Here is an 18,849-nt window from a genome sequence, read left to right as displayed (position 1 = left end):
CAGTTTGACAGAGGTGATTAGTTTGGTTATTTAAGGGAATGTTAAAGTGTTATGTGGTCTTTCATACAAGGTATTAATGGGATAGAATTGTTTTAATTAAATACAGCCTTTATTGGTGTCACATCTCTACAAATATTTGTGCACATATGTCTTATATATATACAATCATCAATGGTGTATACCAAGATATTCTAAAAATGCATTGAAAGCTTATACACTAAGAGTAAGGGGAAATATAGAATATGAAATATGGCAGTAAAAAAATCAATTACAGGTACATTTACTAGCTAAAATATGTAATTGACTGCCCAATTGATTTTTAAAAACATTCCATTTTGGTAAAATTTCTAAAAAAGATCTTCTTTGGTCATGTTGGTATAAAATAAGAAAATGTCAGGTCACAGTGATCGGGAAGGACGTGCGCCCTGCGCCTATAGCGCATATCGACCAGAAATGGCGCATAGAGTGACAAATGTAAGCGCCCATGTGGCGCACAATATTTTTCACTTCATTTCGAAACGTTAAGATATCGTCAAATGGATTTCCGATCGTGTTCCGTACCTCCATGTGTGTATACACAACTGAACTATGTAATGTTCGTCCAATGATAGGAGCACCTATATATTTTTGGGACGTCTCGGGTGTTTTCCTATTGTAATAGAACCATGCGGTTTAACGTCTCGGGTGTTTTCGTATGGTAATAATAGAACCATGCGGTTTAACTGATTACCCAAAAAACGTAATTAACCATCATTCTTGATATAATTTTTTATAAACAACTTTAAATTTGTGAAATTTGGCTAGTAAAGACGAGATTTATCTCTAATTATAATCTTTTAAGTTAGTTTAGCTTGCTATTATTTCAATTGAAAAACCCCAAAGCCTTTTAATGAATATTGTTTTGTCTCCACAAAAGGCGCTTAACTGTCCTTGTAATTTTTTGGTCTTTGGCACGTTTTGACATTTTGTAAACATGACTTCAGCGAATTGTTGTTTTGTTCCATCAATTAATGATACTCTCTACTGTCATTGTCATGAAGTAATAATAATACAAGAAGTGCAGAGGAAATGCCAGAAACGTCGTCTGATACGGAACGTCTGGAATAAAGTATGGTTTCGACGAAGACCCAAATTTAATGTACAAAAAAAAACATGAACATGTACAAGGCAACAACACCAGTTAGATTAGAATATTGTAAATAAAGGTTATTTTAAATACTGTCCGGTTTAGAGAAAGTTAAAAGTTAAAAGTTAAAGTACCACCACCTCTTTGCACAAATATACTGATACTTTTTTTTTTTTTTTTTTTTATAACAGTAGTCAATTTAAATGGCCCACTCATTTGACAACATGGCCAATTATTTTTTTAGATGGCTCATTGAATTTATTTTTGGGGGGCCCTGGGCCCATAGTGAAAAAATCCTTCCAGATCACTGAGGTCATAAAACTATATTTATTGTTGGTAATTTTCGGTGCTTATGTGATATACATTGATCTCTATCATTTATTGGTAATTGCTTTATGCCGCATCAGCACAATTAAGGCTATATTGCTGTAAGATTCTCTTGTATTAAACTATGGACAATCAATCCTATTTACATTATAGCTGACAGTTTTTTTGGAGGACAAGAATGAGTTTGATCCAACCTTCACCTTATCTACATACACAGCCAGGGTCCCTGAAGATCTAGCTATTGGCCAATCTATACTGACAGGTAATAATAATAATAATATGTTTATAATGATATATTTTCCATAGGCTTTAGCAAACAGATTAAATGCAATCACAAGTATCAAGAAATATTTCTAATTTTCTGTAGTCCACCAAAATTGGTTCCATCGAATGTAAAAGTAATCTACTATAATATACTGAGATTCTAGAAGAAACTCTCCGCTAAATTGATTTGTTTTATGTTAGATATATTACTAGATTGCATACATCACTTTTATTATGTACATGTGAAATATGTATGAAAAGTCGTATTTTAGGAGTTATGGAAATTTAATAACTGGTATATAAATAGATATATGTACATATATGAGAAGATTTCTAAATAAGTAAAGATTTTTCAATTTTTAGAACAAGGAATAGCTGTAACAGGTACACAAAACAGTTTTTCTAATGTATCCCTTTATGTGTATTGGTCTATTTTTAACAATTTAATATTTGTAAACTGTTACTAAGAGTTTACTGTTTACATATATGAAATATATTGGTTTAATACTTTATAATCAAATTCATACACTTTCTTTATTTGCATATATTTAATTTGCATATATGCAAATACTTTTATAAGATTAAGACTTCAATTACAAACATTTATGATTCAAATTGTAATTTGTATCAAATTTATATTAAAGAAACATAATTTATTTGAATATAAAAATCTAGATTTTGGTGTTGATGGCATTGAAATAGGAAATCTTGCTTGAAAGGCATGGAATTTATGGGAAATGGTTTCATTGTTACTTTTCAATTGGACTTTTTTTGCATGCTTGATTTATATATCAAGACAGAAGGTTACTGGCTAAACTAAACAGAAAACATAAAGTTACATTTAAAATTCATTCATCTTTTATTGAAACTTTTTTAACAGAATCATTGATTTAAGAAAAGTGCCCCTATAATATAATCTGAATACTAACTTGGACGTGTATATGTACAAAATGTAGATGTATATCATGCATATATTGATTTCCTTTGTAATCTTACCACTTTGGTAAATTTGTCTTTGTATTCTTCAATGGTAGCAAACCAGCAACTGTGTACAAAGTTGTACTTCATTAGGCTCTCAGTAATCTATAACTTCAGAAATTATCTCTTGTTTAGAAAAAAAGTTCTTTACAGTGGTTGATTAGACTTTCACAGCACTAGTAATGTCCTCAGTCTTCACACATCTCAAATGCAATAATTGTTTTCCAGAATTGATGAAATATTATCTTCATTTGGAGGAAAATAAAATTAATAATTATTTTGTTGATTTAGGTCACAAGTACTGACAGAACTACATCAACAGTGTTATATGTTAATAATTTAATTTTGGATGTAACACGTCTTCTGATTGGCTGAAGTCATTGTGTTTATCATATCATAGACACAATTTTGTCATGTGACCATGACGTCATCAAAGTTTTTTCATAATTTTTGCCTGTTTAAAATGGAATTTAGAATTAAATTATAAGAAATAACTGTAATATTTTGAGTTTATTCGAAATAACATAAAAAATGTGGTGCACACTGCTAAATAACTCGCTATGTGCGTTATTCAGTGTGTACCACATTTTTTATGTTATTTCTTCATAGACAGAAAAAATATTACAGTCATTCCTTAAATATTTCTCTGTCTGAAGTCAGTTCTGGTTGATATCAGCTTTTTCCCTTATTTAAGAATTATATAGTATCAGATGACAGAACTTTGTTGTATTGCCTTAAAATCCATTCCGAAATTTCTAGGTCGTAAAATTATTGAAGGGTAGCTAATTGACAGATGCCATATTGACTCCTTTCTGGTTTTATTGTTTGATTTTATTGTGTTTTTGGGTTGCTGCCCCATTGATATTTTCTACACATTTATAACTTCTGTGTTCTCTTTTTAACAAGTTTCCTGTTCTTGTTTGAAATTTTTTTTTTTCAAATGATATCCTCTTTTCTGTATGGCCACAATTTCTTCAGAAAATTAATCCCTCTTACCCTTCAAATATAATCTTATTAAATGGATTGATTTTATTTTAGGAATTTTGTGTACTACATTATTTGATTTAGAACTTGAATCCTATTCAGGCAATATTTCATCGTTCTTTGGTACTTTTAAGTAATATATATTTTAAGTTTTACATATTTTAAGATCATCATTGTAAGATTTTAATGTTACAAATCTCTCAAAGACTAACAAATTATGGAATTTCATTGCTCCTTCAACCTTCTGGCTATATCCTCCATCCACATTTTTGGGGAAAACAAATCGTTACTGATCATTTAAAGATTTCACCTTGCCCTTTCACTGACAGCAGCTATAACAGAACTGATGGATTCTTTGTTGTCCATGAATTGTTGGAAATATTTCTTTATAAGGGAGACAGTGTGGAAGGAAGTCAAATGAATTAATTTTGGGTGGTTGCATTTTTCTCAGAATTTTTAAAGAATTAAAGGTAAAATGAATATCTTGAATTATCATTGGTTATTCACTAGGGGTCTGAAAAAGTGTATGGTTAAAGAAATGATATGGTTAAAGAAATGATATGGTTAAAGAAATGATAATTAATGCTAATTAAAGGTTTTCAATTTTATTTCATATACAGAAAACTACAAAATATATCAATATAGACATGTGCTTTCTATTTATTATTTCAGTCACTGCTAATGATGAAGATTTAAACTCTAATCTGTCATTTTGGGTTAGTGAACCATTGTTTAGAGTAGTCTCGCTAAATGAAAATCAAGGGCAGCTGCAAGTTAACAGGTAATAATTAGTTTTGTGAGCAACTTAGTTTTGCAATTTTCATGAATATAAATATAAACTTGAACATATCAAACTATGAAATTGTCTATTGCATTTGTATTATGGATACTCAAACAAAGTTTATTAGATTAGGAAAAAATTAGATGCAACGTAAATTAGAAGACTAAAAGTGGTGAAATAATTCAACAAGAATAATTTAACAGGACGTTTAACTGATGATAAAGGGTTTGGTAAATTGTTGCAAACATGAATGATTGCTGAAGGCTAATACAGAATTCACATGATTGTACAACACATAAACAGTCTTCACAATGAACTGTTAAATCTATAGGCCCGAGGCTCAATATTTGAAAATTTTTAGTTTTATTCTGTTGGCCTGCAGATATAATTTTTACAGGTCTGAGAGCAATTTTACCAGCCTGGGCTGCCTGGGCTACCATTCAGCGTGAAGACTGCATAAAATTTATTTTTACTAACTAATAAACGAGATATAACACATTTTCAATATTTCGTTTACAGTACTTTGGACTATGATCGTCAAACTAGTCATCGATATGAATTTGACATTTATGTTAAAGACGATGGTGTTCCATCTCGTACAAGTCAGGCTAAGGTACTGATTGATTTGACCAATGTTAACGATGAAAAACCACAGTTCCAAGATGATAACATGGTCACTACTATCAAAGACAACATTGCTTCAGGAACAGATGTATATTTGGTACAGGCAGTTGACCCTGATGGTGATAAAGTTACATACAGTTTTGAAAGTAAGTTGGTATCTGTAATTTCACCCCGTTCTTTTATGGTGGTACCAAACACCTGCATGACCCGGACTTAAATAAAATTGGCTCTTTAAATTTTCTTAAAATTTTGACAAAAAATTTACTTAGACCCTTTGTCAAAATTATGAAAATTTCAAAAACTTGGACCACACATTTCATTGAAAAAATTTCATTACATATATAGATGTTTGATTTACACTAATTTTGATCATTCAGATTCTTAATATTTCCCTTACAATAGAACATGATTAAAACGCTTTGCTGATTTTTTCAGAGTAATCTCCCTGTAGTGTTATGTACCCCTTAATGCAATATTTACTAGTTTAATTGAAGCATTTTCAATAAAAACAATTCATTAATTTTGCAGGTACCACATTTCATTGATTAAGGAACATTAAAGTTGCGTTTCAGTGAAGAATTGATTTTGTGATTTTCTCACGTTTTGCTTAAAATACTCTAACAAATTTGCATTCTGTTGAACACTCAAATTTGTGGTAAACCTTTACTACCAATAAAAATGAAATCGCATATTTTACTCTGCAAAATCAGTATTTTATTTTGCTAAATGATTGTGTTTTTCCTTCTTCAGATAATGCAAACGTAAAAGACATTTTTCAAATAAATGGTCAGACCGGTCAAATCACTGTCCAAGGGTCTGTTCCTACCAACATTGATCAGTATAATTTAAAGATATGGGCTACTGATGATGGTAGTTGTTGTACAGCAAGCCGACCTAATCAAAGACAAGAATCTACTGTTACTGTTAATATTGTTGATGCTGTTAACACCAAGCCATCGTTTACTGATTGTAGTTCATACCGACCAAAAGTTCTAGAGAATGAAGCTGCTGGTACTTCTGTTTTTACTGTAAGTTAAAAAGAAGATGTATAATAGTTTTCACTGTAATGCCAATTGTGTTGTGAACGAGTTTTTTTAAGACTTATTTGTCAAAACTAATACTATCTATGAAATATGAAATGAAATATTGACGCCTGTTTGAAATTAATTTTTTGATGAAATCCTAATAATTAGACTTTCAGTTCTATTTTATTTTATCGCAGGTTTTAGCCATAGATAACAACAGTGGTGACAAGAGGGGTTGTTTTCTGTTGAATATGTATGAATATTTTAATTGTTTTTGCAGGTTTCAGCAACAGATAACAATAGAGGCGACAATGGGGTTGTAGAGTATTTTGCAGTGACTGATAGTCAGACGGTTTATTTTACTATAAATCAGACGACCGGGGAAGTAACCACAGTCATGTCACTCGATAGAGAAAGTTTTGGATCTCGTTATCTTTTCTTCACTGTGCGTGCTGTTGACAAGGGCCAGCCACCTGGTGACGATTATTGTACTTTCCCCATTACTATTGATGATAAGAATGACAATAATCCTGAATTTGGAGCAGCTCAATATGCTGGAAATGTTTTAAAAACTGCTGTGGCAAATACAGTTGTGATGACTGTGAAAGCAACAGATAAAGACATTGGCATAAACGCTGATGTAACGTACACTAAAGCTGTAGATACAGAATACTTCAATATCGACACAAACACAGGAGTTATTACTGTGGCAAAGACTTTAATGAGTGCTGTAAGTACCAGTAGTTTATAGGGAGATTGCTGTCTTACTCAGGAAGTGTTTTAAATGAGATGTTTTTTTTAGTCCCCTACCGATGAAGTTACAATTAGAATAACAGTGAACGAAATAAAGGGTATTTACATTTGCTTGAAAAATGGAAAATCAAAATACAATTTGTTGTTGTGTCTTCAATATGAAATACTGCATAGTGGGTTGTTTTCGCAGGGTGTAAATATTTGCTTTTTTTCCCGATTAGTACAAAATCCCCGAAATTAATTCAGCCAATTTAAAAGTGCACATGTATGCAAAGCTATTGAGAAAACTTTTGAATCCGCCAAAATAATAATCGCCAAAATATTTTGTATATGTAACCTTATTCAACATGTTCAATGAAAATCGAGAAATTTTACATTCACGAAAATATCTGGCTATATGGTACTTTCTTTGTAAGCGCAACATTAACATTGTTCTTAAAATTATGTTGGTATCAACTGCTTTGTAAATATGAGGACTTTTTTCTGAGGGATTTTGTTTTGTTTCCCACATTAAAATTAGTAGCAAAATTGACAACACTATATAAATAACCTTCATCTGAATAGTTTTCAATATAGGGATCCAGATGTATTAATAGAAAATGTAAACTTTTTGCTTATATGTTTCAGCCTGACAGTGTTGTATTCCAAGTCAAGGCTACAGACAAAGGAAATCCTCCTAGAAGTTCAACTAATGTAATCATAACAATAACAATTGCCAATGATGATGGTCAGAACCCACCTGTATGGAGTACAAATAATCCAGCCTTTAGTGTTAATGAAACAAGTCGACAGGATACGTTAGTCGGTAGTCTAACAGCCACGTCACAAATTGCAACTAGTTCAGGTGTCTCTTTTTCTGCTATTGCAAATGGTCAAGCTGGAAGTCAAGTACCGCCATTCTATATTCAGCAAGATCAGACAAATTTAAACCAAGTTAATATTTTCATCCTGGATTCTTTGAACTTTGAAGATGTTAAATCGTACACCTTCCAACTTAGAGCAAGGGTAAGTTGTTCGATATTACAGCAGTGATAATGTGGATTCATTTATTTCTTTGGTACCAACTTTCGTGGATTGATGAAAACTTGTACTGTAAATTTAGAAATTATTGCCAGGTTTTTATTTTTGCGAAAATTGCAACAGAGATGCAATAATTTATACTCCCATTTTAAAAAATTTATATGAATTAAGCAGGATTTTTCCATAAATCGTAAAATTTAAAATTGCATGTATAAGTCTAAAATGACTAAATCGAATTAATAAATGCACGCAATAATTTCTGAATTTTCAGTATGTCTTTGGACAGTTGATTCTGCCATTTTGCCCAAGTCTGAGTACAATCGTATGGAAAAATTTGTAATTCGTTGATTTTTAAATTTGCGGTTCAACTGTACTCCTGAAATCCACAAAACTTTGTATCCAACAAAATATAATGAATCCACAGATCAGATTTGCCATGTTTTCAATATTAAATCTCTTACTCCATAGAGCTAGATGGCTTGACAAGGATAATATTATACATTAAATATGTTTATTAACTTTATGATAGCTGCTGCAGCAATATTCAAAACACATATTAAGTTAAGTAGAATTTTAGATCTGTATAAAAGCATTAGCATTATTTCACCATTTTGATATTTAAAATTGTATATATTAGATTAAATACATGCAGAAAAATGGTGAGCAGGGGTTCATTTATGAATGTAAGAAAGACATTTTTCTGGAATTAAGGATTAGGCTGTTTAAATTGTCGGAATGCATGTATAAAATTGAGAATGGAAATGGGGAATGTGTCAAAGAGACAACAACCCGACCATAGAGCAGTCAACAGCAGAAGGTCACCAACAGGTCTACAATGCAATGAGAACAACATGTATAGCTAGTTTAATCATCTGGAATTAGGAAATTCAGATTTAATAATATTAGGATTTGGGAACAGACACATTAGTTTTACAATTGTTCGAAATGAAACTCCTTGTGACCCTCTACTAATTGGCTTGCTTGTGACCTCATACTCAATTTTTTATTTATATAATTGACAGGATAACATTGGAGAAGTGTACAAAGATGTTTTCCCAGTTATTACAGTTTTAGATCAGAATGATGAAATACCTAATTTCCGTGGAGCTGATCCCCTGTCCACGTATATTGAAGCTTCTGTACAAGAAAACCTTGCCCCAGGAGCTGCAGTAACAACTGTGGCAGCTATAGATGAAGATATCAACCCTTTGTTTAAACAGGTAACTCTTAATTACATATAACATATATTTTGTGTAAAGTGATTTGTTTTGTAAAGTTCAATATCTTAATTTCTGTGGCAAAAACATTGCAAGTTTTTTTTGTGTTTTTTCATGTCCCCGATTGTTGCTCTTTTTTGTTAAATTTAAGTTTTTTTTTAACTATTCAAATCACTATTAAAACTTTCATTATACTTGTTATGAATTTTCGATCTGGAAACCTTTTATTAATTATTTAATAAACAATAATGTATAGGATATCTATATCCACATTACACTAAACCAGTGCTACTTATTGGAACTTGTATCAATTTATTGGAACTTGAATCAATTTATTGGAACTTGTATCAATTTATTGGAACTTGAATCAATTTATTGGAACTTGTATCAATTTATTGGAATTTGTATCAATTATTTTTTTTTGGAACTTGTATCATTTTATTGGAACTTGTATCAATTATTGAAACTTGTATCAATTTATTGAAACTGGTATCAATTGAATTTGAAATTAAATTTGGGAAATTCAAAATATCTTTCTAAAATATACAATTTACAATTTATGTGATGTACAATGTTTTAATAATTTTACAGCTGAAATATTCTCTATATGGAGCATATGCACAGAACTTCAGCATAGATCAGTCTACAGGTGCAATAACTACTAGATCAAGTTTTGACAGAGAAGCTTCAATCAACCATTATTATTTGTTGAATGTTAGAGTAGATGACGGCTACCCATCAGCCAGACCTAGTGCAAATGGACAGCCTAATATGGGTAAGTATATGAACAATAAATTGTGTTATATTTCTTTACCTATGGGAAAGAATATCATTTTATGTGAAAAATATCTAAATGTATTGAAAGAGGTCAACTTTTGAAACTTCCAATTTGAATATTCCCTTCAAAGTCTATGAAAAAAAAATCATTACTATTTCACCAATTTTTAATGATATCTGTTATAATTACTGTAGTGAGAGTTCAAGATCATTGATGGATAGTATATTTACAAATTTGACATTCAAATGAAGTCAATCATATAATGACTTTGTCTACTAAACCAACTCTTCAAGTTGCTTATTAAAAACTCAAAATTTAAAGAAGAAAAAAATGTTTTGATAAAACTCAAAGTTCTGAGTGAAAACATCTTATTATGATGAAGTAATGCTCTAAAAGGGCTAGAGATATGGATGTATCTTTCTCTGAACTAAAATGGACACCTTCTGAGGAGAATGGTATTCAGGAGAGATTTTCAAAATTTACTGGGCTCCTATATATATAATTCGGTCTCGTACCAATCTATGGAATTTTTTAGTAATTTGATTTTAGTTAACCTTTACTTATAGATAAATAACAATGAGTTATTTCCCTTTGTAGATGTAGCCACAGTTAGAGTAAAGATCGGAGATGAGAATGACAACCCACCTAATTTTGAAAAAACTATTTATTATGCTAATGTCAATGAAGATGCCTTTATATCATCTATAGTCACTACTGTTGAAGCCAAAGATAGAGATGGTGAGATTTCTTGTAAAAAAATTCATGTTTTTCTTGCATGGTCTTTTTTATAAGTATTTTCATGTCATGACTGGGTTTTATTAAACTTAAAAATACCTAGAAAAATTTTGGTTTTACAGTTTTATTTAATTAGTAATCAGAATACCAATAAGAATCAGTACAACAAATACAGTTTATTTTAGGAATCTGTACACCCAAAAAAGATAATGCTCATTTGTACACCACTTGAGGAAGTCACAGATTCAGATGGCTTTATTTAAAATAAGCATTTATTTGACAGTAAATTTTTTATGTTATTAGATCACTTGAAAATATAATGGAGTTTAGAAGAAATATTATTGAGATATGGTGTAATTTCCATGAGTCAATGACCAACTATGCATTACTTAGGAAAAAATGTCAACACCTAAGAGTCCTTTTTAAAGAAAAAAAAGAAGAAAAGATCCAAATATGGCAAACAAAGTGGTAAAATAATGATCTGAACAGAAACTGTAAACCCCAAACAACTGTTATCTTCATGATATATCATCTCTGTTGTCTGAGGAGAGAAATTTTCTTCTTTTTTAAATTCTATAAAGAGAATAAGTATCTATTTGTATTGTTCAGTGACTTATAACTCAGTCATTTTTATTCAGAGGCAACATTCCAGTACAATATCGTCCCTGGTCCTGGATCATCATTCTTCTCTATTAAAACTCAACAGTTGGTTGGAGAAATTGTTGTAGCAGGAAATCTGGATTATGAAAATGGTGACAAAGTAAGTATATCTACCAATAGATAATTTAATTTTGGATGTAACCCTACTTCTGATTGGCTGACAGTGTTTTGTTTATAAGCTCATAGACATAATTTAGTCATGTGACCATGACAGCATCAACATGTTTTCATGATTAACTTGGGCTCAAAAAGGAGTTTAGAATTAAATTATAAGGAATGACTGTAATATTATTTCTGTCTATTCGAAATAACATAAAAAATGTAGTGCACACTGTTAAATAACTTACTACCCAGGTTATTCAGTGTGCACCACATTTTTGATGTTATTTCTTCATCGACAGAAAAAAAGATTACAGTCATTCCTTAAGTAAAGTATTCGTGAAGAAAAAAGTGAAATTTGTGATATATTGTTTTTATGGATTAAAAGATTTTTTTTGAAAGTTTTATAATATACATTATATTTGTTAATTTCTAGTTCAGAATGATATAAATAATACTTTTTGTATCAATTGGAGTTTAAATATCATTCATGATACTTTGATAGATAAAAGCTTTCTTCTGGTTTCCCTTTAGGGCTTTTCCAGAATTAATTGCAATTGGGGGGGGTCGGGGAAGGAAGACACTTTTATTAAAATTTGATGGGTGGTGGTTAAGAAAGATTGCTTTAACATTTAAATGAAATATCCAATTTAAAATGTATCCATGGTGGGGACAAATAAAAAGTGCCTTCCTTCCCCTCCATACATTTATTTTTGGAACAGCCCTTACTAGAAACGCTCTGAGCCAAACATTTGAAAGCCAGGATTGTATAAATATATGTTGAAAGGTGAGGAGCTATATCATGATCTAAAGCATGAGGGAGTTAGAAACTTTGGAAGTTGGAAATTTCATCAAAATATTGTCAGAGGTGAATTTGTAAAACAGTATGTTGAAGATTGTAAAAAATTATATTGTTTCTTTTTTAGGCCTACAATCTAACTATCAGAGTGAATGATGGGAAATATACTGCTGAAACCTTGGTAGAAATAACAATTAATGACGTGAACGACAACCCACCAGTCTTCGACAAACCAAGTTATGTGATCAGAAACGTAACAGAAGAGATGGTCTACTCGCCACAGAACCCACTTATGTTGTTACAGGCACATGCTATGGACCCAGACACCTTCAGAGAGAAAGGCATGGAGTACCGAATCTCTAATGAGGATCCTGTCATTGCTAACTTGTTTTCCATAGATGCCAACACTGGCATTTTCAATCTGGTCGGCAAATTAGATCGAGACAAACCAGATGGCAGAGAAGTTTACCAGTTTAACTTACTTGCTATTGATGAGCCAGGGGAGACAATCAGATTAACAGGATATGCTACAGTACAAATTTTCCCGATTGACATCAATGATAATAAGCCTAAGTTTATACCTGATAACCCAACAGGAACTGTAAATGAAATGTCTCCAGTTGGTAAGTTTTGTAACCCTCTTTTCCATTACTGTAAATTTAGAAATTATTGCATGCATTCATTATTGAGATTTTGTCATTCTAAACTAAAATATGATTTTTTACGATATTAGGAAAAATCCTGTTTAATTCATATAGAAAATTTTTAAAATGTGAGTTAAAATTATTGCGATTATAATCCTGTCACATCTTTTGTATTTTAAAATAAATACATTGCAATGATTTCTCAATTAACAGTATCAAAATCAATGGTTTATTTTAACTTAATTTTAAGATCTGATTCTAAAGAAGAAGAGAAGTGTACAATATTTTATTTCAGTTCTTATACATCCTTTGCTCTCAGATTTTTTGGCTTTGAGTGTTCCTGATGAAGGATTTAAAACCCAGAAAGCACTTAAGTAAAATGTCATTTATTTAGCCTTGTTTTCAGTTGTTTTTACAGTATTTTGTTCACTTTTCAGGAACCTCTGTAATGAGAGTAATCGCTGAAGACTATGATGCTGGTCTTAACGCTGAATTTACATTCCAAATCATTGGAGATGGTACCCCAAGAACAGCCTTCAGAATAGAGGGCGACGGACAGGTGTTTACAACAGTAGCAGACCTAGACAGAGAAAAACATGCTCAGTACTTCTTTGTTGTCCAAGCAGTAGACAAGGGAACTACTCCACAAACCAGTTCAGCATCCGTCACAATTAACATCATTGATATTAATGATAATCCACCAGTGTTTAATGAGTCTGTATACCGTGTGACCATTCCGGAGACCCATTCTGGTGCCATTCTTACGATTAAGGCTGATGATCCTGATGTGGATGAGGTGTTGAGGTATTCCCTCAATCAAGATGCTTACAAACATTTCACCATTACAACACAAGGCAGAGAGGGTATTATTGGAGTGTACAATGGCAGTGTAAGTATAAGTAAAACATTTCACCATTACAACACAAGGCAGAGAGGGTATTATTGGAGTGTACAATGGCAGTGTAAGTATAAGTAAAACATTTCACCATTACAACCCAAGGCAGAGAGGGTATCATTGGAGTGTACAATGGCAGTGTAAGTATAAGTAAAACATTTCACCATTACAACACAAGGCAGAGAGGGTATCATTGGAGTGTACAATGGCAGTGTAAGTATTAGTAAAACATTTCACCATTACAACACAAGGCAGAGAGGGTATTATTGGAGTGTACAATGGCAGTGTAAGTATAAGTAAAACATTTCACCATTACAACACAAGGCAGAGAGGGTATCATTGGAGTGTAAAATGGCAGTGTAAGTATAATTAAGTAAATTTCGCAGAACATGAGAAAAGCAAATGCTGATATGGCAGTGGCAGCATAATTATTTGAAGAAAAATTTATATTTCAAAAGGGAAAAGATCCTTAGTACTAGTAACTGGTTCAACAAATGTTCAAGAACTGCTTAAAAGACTACATTTTTTTTGTTAAATAAATTTGTCGACATTTTTTAGTAATAGGATAACCGATATGGAATCCTTAGATACTATAATCAATAGGTCAACATAATTTGATGTATGTAATATGATATTGTTAGGTGCACATTTTCATCTGGCAGTATTCAACTGAAGTCAGTTTTACAAAAAAAAACTTATGACTAAGATTGATCATAAGTCATAAACATTTTAGTATACCTATGACCAATCTTAGTCGTAAGTTCTTTTGTGAAAAGGACCTTTATCTAATTTTCGTTGTTCATTGGTTAATGTTAAATTTTTATGGTGCAGTCTGTTTCTCAGATACAATAGTCAGTAGGTTAAATATATTTGATGTAGGGAATGATTGTTTGGTGTACATGTTCATCTGGCAGAGATTCATCTGACTCTGACCTCATTTACATAATTAAAATATAGGCATTGTTTTTTACTTTTAGAACCCTGATTATGAAGCAGGAGAAACATTCTTCAATTTAACCGCTACAGTAAAAGATCGTGAAGATAAATATACAGCATCCACCAATATTCAGATCACTATTGAGGATGTCAATGATGAGAAGCCAATTTTTATGATCAAAAATAAAGAAATAAATAGAGATGAAGGTTCTGACACTCCAGTCAACTCGGAACTTGCTACGTTTACCGCAACTGATAGGGATACTGGCCTAAACGGTGAAATCAGGTTTGTGTAGAAAATTTTAAATTTACACAGGCTCCGTGTTGAAGGCCGTTCTTTGACCTATAATAGTTTGTTTACAAATTGTGACTTGGTTGGAGAGTTGTCTCATTGGCACTCATACCACATCCTCTTATATCTATTGAACTTGTAGCTGTTAAAATATTAATTCGCTATTTTTAGAGGGTGAACAGTTAGTTCTACAAGTTATCTTCCATTATGGAATAACACAATAATATAAAGGCATATAAGTTTCAATATGAGAAAAAAATTACTTTTTGAGAAATGACAGAAATGTATGAAATAAAATATGATTGTTTCTTACAAGTAATCTGCTATTACAGAAATAATTCCTTCTGCCATGCTCTATGCTGATTATAACAGCTTTAGCTTTAAATTTAGATAAAAAATTCCATGTGCAATATTTTTGCATTTTTTAAACAGGAGGATGGTTTTAGTTGACCTTTATTGAAGATTTTCATCTTTTTTATGCGTTTTGCCTTAGATAATATAAAATTATAATAGATTTATCACAATTTTCACAGTAAGTACATATTTTCTTTTTTTTAGCTACTTCATTGGAAAAGACCCCCGAGATGAAAATCCAAAAGAATATTTTAAATTGGAGGAATATGTGGATCCTACTACTTCTAAACTGTCTGCAAGAATCAGACTAAATAAGCTGCTTGATAGAGAACATATTGCTAAACATACTGTGTATATTTTGGCTATGGACAAAGGTAAATAGGTCTATATGTAATTAGAATATTAACACTTCATAATAGTGGCATGTCTTTTTGAAAAATAAGCTGTACCAGCAGTAAGGAGAAAAGAATATATGCAAGTGCATGTTGTGTATAACAAAAAAATCTATTATACTTTTTTTTAAAGTGCCTTTACCATGCAATTATGCTTATTAGTGGTTTTTCAAGAGAAAGTTTCTAACTTAAATAATTTGAATATTTTAAAACTTCAAATAAAGGTATTAGTTTGAAGTCTAAGGGAAAAAATCATTGCTTTAATTGTATCAACTTTTTTGTAGGAGTTCCTAGTTTGACCGGTACTGCAACCTTGACTGTCAGTGTAAATGACATCAATGATGAGTTTCCAAAAATCAAAGGGGTTCCCTATGCTAAAATAATGGAAAATGCACCAATCAGTACTCTTGTAACAACTGTGTTGGGTGAAGATCCTGATCTACCTAACAATGGGCCTCCTTTTGGATTTGATGGAATACCATGCACTAGCCAAAGTCAAGCACAGTGTAAATTTGATGTCAACTTTATGGCAGGTAAGACGAATAATGTTTGTTGAGGATTTTCAAAATTATGAACTTGAACTTGGATTTTTTCTCTTTAATTACACAGTTTGTAGAAACATCTCCTTGTGCATACTTCACCAGATGTTAATGAAACTTTGTTCATTTTAAGATTTTGACATGAAGATGTGCAAATTTGTAATGCATTTGCCAACAAATGCCAGAGTTATGCCCCCTTAACATGTAGACTGAATCAGTAATTGTCTATATTTTATAGCAACAAAAGAACACATAACATTTTATAATTAAAACTCATATTAATCTGCATGGTTATTTTTAGAACAAAATCTTCTTGGATTTTACCTTACTAGTGAAGCCAAAGGCTAATAGAGTATTTAACTTTAGATATCATGAGCATTAGAAGTATATTTGTAATTTAAAACAAAATATCCTCAGTTTTTAATAACAATATTTGTTTTCTCATACTAGCATTGGATGGTGGAAATGGAGGAGCTCAAATCAAATCAAAAGAAGTATTTGACAGAGAGGTAAAGAAGTTTTATTACCTACCCATTAAAATGTGGGATAAAAGAGGAGTTTCTAATGTACTGAGCCAGACTGGTACCAATACACTTACTATTGAGATAGGGGACATAAACGACAACCCACATGGACCAGGAACACAGAATATACATGTGTATAACTACAAAGGTAAATATCAGTCACATGACCTATGAAAGTATTGTCACAGACGATTTATTAATAAATTTTAGTATTCATTATACCCCCGCTTTAAAAAAGGGGGGGGTATACTGTTTTACCTCTGTCTGTCCTTCCGTCAGTCCGTCAGTCCGTCCTTCCGTCAGTCCGTCCTTCCGTCAGTCCGTCTGTCCATCAGTCACATTTTTCTCAGGAACTACAATACAAGGATTTCTGAAATTTGGTTTCAGGGTTTATCTAAGTCAGCTATACCGTGTGATGGGTTTTCAGATTGATCACTCGACAACTTCCTGTTTACCGAACACTTGTATGATTTTACACATGATAGCCAAGTTGAAAATTTTCGTCACATTTTTCTCAGGAACTACAATACAAGGATTTCTGAAATTTTGTTTCAGGATTTATATAAGTCAGCTATACCGTGTGATGCGTTTTCAGATTCATCACTTGACAACTTCCTGTTTACCGAACACTTGCATATTTTTACACTATTAATATTATCCACTTGCGGCGGGGGTATCATCAGTGAGCAGTAGCTCGCAGTTTCACTTGTTTATTTCTCGCTCATGTTTAATCATATTTGCTTTATTCATTATTTCATTTATTCATACTCATAAATTCATCATCTTTTCATATTTCATTGACATGATCTGACTCATCCTGAACTTTTCATATGCATGTGTACTAACATTTATATGGTATGGAAGGTCCACATACTTTCACTCACAAACAGTTGTCATTTTAAGTCATCTAACATTTCCCAATAACTCTTGGTTAGTGGATGGGAGTAAAATCTAAAGCTGTTGTTTTTGCAGGTATTTATGATATGGTTTTATTTTTACTCCTGTGAAATTGTTTTTGCTTTATTGTATATATCTTACTCAAGTGAAATCATTTCCTTTCATATTATACTCATACTCATAAATTCATCATCGTTTCATAGATTGTTGACATGACCTTTTTATGCCCCACCTACGATAGTAGAGGGGCATTATGTTTTCTGGTCTGTGTGTCCGTCCGTCCTTCCGTCCGTTCGTTCGTTCGTTCAGTCGTTCGTTCGTTAGTTCAGGTTAAAGTTTTTGGTCAAGGTAGTTTTTGATTAAGTTGAAGTCCAATCAACTTCAAACTTAGTAAACATGTTCCCTATGATATGATCTTTCTAATTTAATTGCCAAATTAGACTTTTGACCCCAATTTCACGGTCCACTGAACATAGAAAATGATTTTGCGAGTGGGGCATCCGTGTACTATGGACACATTCTTGTTTTTTTAATCGTCTAATATTTAATATTTCTTTCCTGAAATTTTTTATTTGGAGCTTAGTTTTGTTAATTTTGACATTTTGCTTTTGCTGAATGAAAATTGATCACCAATGAACTGAACTAAGATTTCCTCAGGGAATTTGTTAGGTTTTGTTTATTGCTTTTCAAAGGGAAAATAATTTTTTATAATAATTATTGAATTTTACATTTTAAAAGAAGTGTTCTGAGAAACTTTATAAGGTAGGGTCAAATTGCAAAGTATTGATAGTTATACCAAACATCTTTTTGAATGGGTCATAATTTAAAAATTTAAGACTAATCTCCTTTAATGTTTCGGTTTTAAAAAGTGTCCTCTACAGATAAGTTATCCTCCTTAAACATTTAGCAAATTTTATGTAAATTCTCTTATTTTTTCATGTGTATGATTTGCCTTTCTAATATATATAGGTTTGTGGTGTTATCTACTTTAAACCTGTTGTTATTGTACATTTATTATGATCATTCTATACTTATCTTTTAGGAATGTTTAAGAATATTGAAATTGGAGCTGTAAATTATGCTGATTTAGATGACCATGACATTGATGACAAGACCTTTGTTGGCCCCGATAATTATCAGAAATTTTTCAGGTAAGGCATTTATAAGATTCTTTGAAAAGATGTAGTTCAGTGTGGCAGGAATGTT

At 31.6% G+C, this 18,849-nt stretch overlaps 1 protein-coding gene across 2 annotated transcripts in view; it reads left to right on the top strand.

Annotated features, from left to right (window-relative positions):
- Positions 1-18,849, top strand: part of LOC143075714 (neural-cadherin-like) — a 48,321-nt gene that overhangs the window by 13,838 nt on the left and 15,634 nt on the right. The window contains exons 5-22 of one of the 2 annotated variants that reach the window (XM_076251270.1): positions 1,607-1,715; positions 2,081-2,101; positions 4,352-4,460; positions 4,980-5,230; positions 5,835-6,112; positions 6,390-6,839; positions 7,490-7,867; positions 8,905-9,102; positions 9,691-9,874; positions 10,475-10,615; positions 11,251-11,372; positions 12,298-12,793; positions 13,252-13,703; positions 14,687-14,931; positions 15,496-15,665; positions 15,968-16,216; positions 16,673-16,894; positions 18,686-18,794. In XM_076251270.1, the coding sequence (XP_076107385.1) occupies positions 1,607-1,715; positions 2,081-2,101; positions 4,352-4,460; positions 4,980-5,230; positions 5,835-6,112; positions 6,390-6,839; positions 7,490-7,867; positions 8,905-9,102; positions 9,691-9,874; positions 10,475-10,615; positions 11,251-11,372; positions 12,298-12,793; positions 13,252-13,703; positions 14,687-14,931; positions 15,496-15,665; positions 15,968-16,216; positions 16,673-16,894; positions 18,686-18,794 (4,184 nt within the window). The remainder of the gene's footprint in view (positions 1-1,606; positions 1,716-2,080; positions 2,102-4,351; positions 4,461-4,979; positions 5,231-5,834; positions 6,113-6,389; positions 6,840-7,489; positions 7,868-8,904; positions 9,103-9,690; positions 9,875-10,474; positions 10,616-11,250; positions 11,373-12,297; positions 12,794-13,251; positions 13,704-14,686; positions 14,932-15,495; positions 15,666-15,967; positions 16,217-16,672; positions 16,895-18,685; positions 18,795-18,849) is intronic. The other variant, XM_076251271.1, reaches the window with a different exon arrangement.

This window comes from Mytilus galloprovincialis, chromosome 5, assembly GCF_965363235.1.
Source record: "Mytilus galloprovincialis chromosome 5, xbMytGall1.hap1.1, whole genome shotgun sequence".
Lineage (NCBI taxonomy): Eukaryota > Metazoa > Mollusca > Bivalvia > Mytilida > Mytilidae > Mytilus > Mytilus galloprovincialis.
The sequence above is the reverse complement of the archived record's forward strand: the minus strand, read 5'-3'. Positions and strand labels throughout refer to the sequence as shown.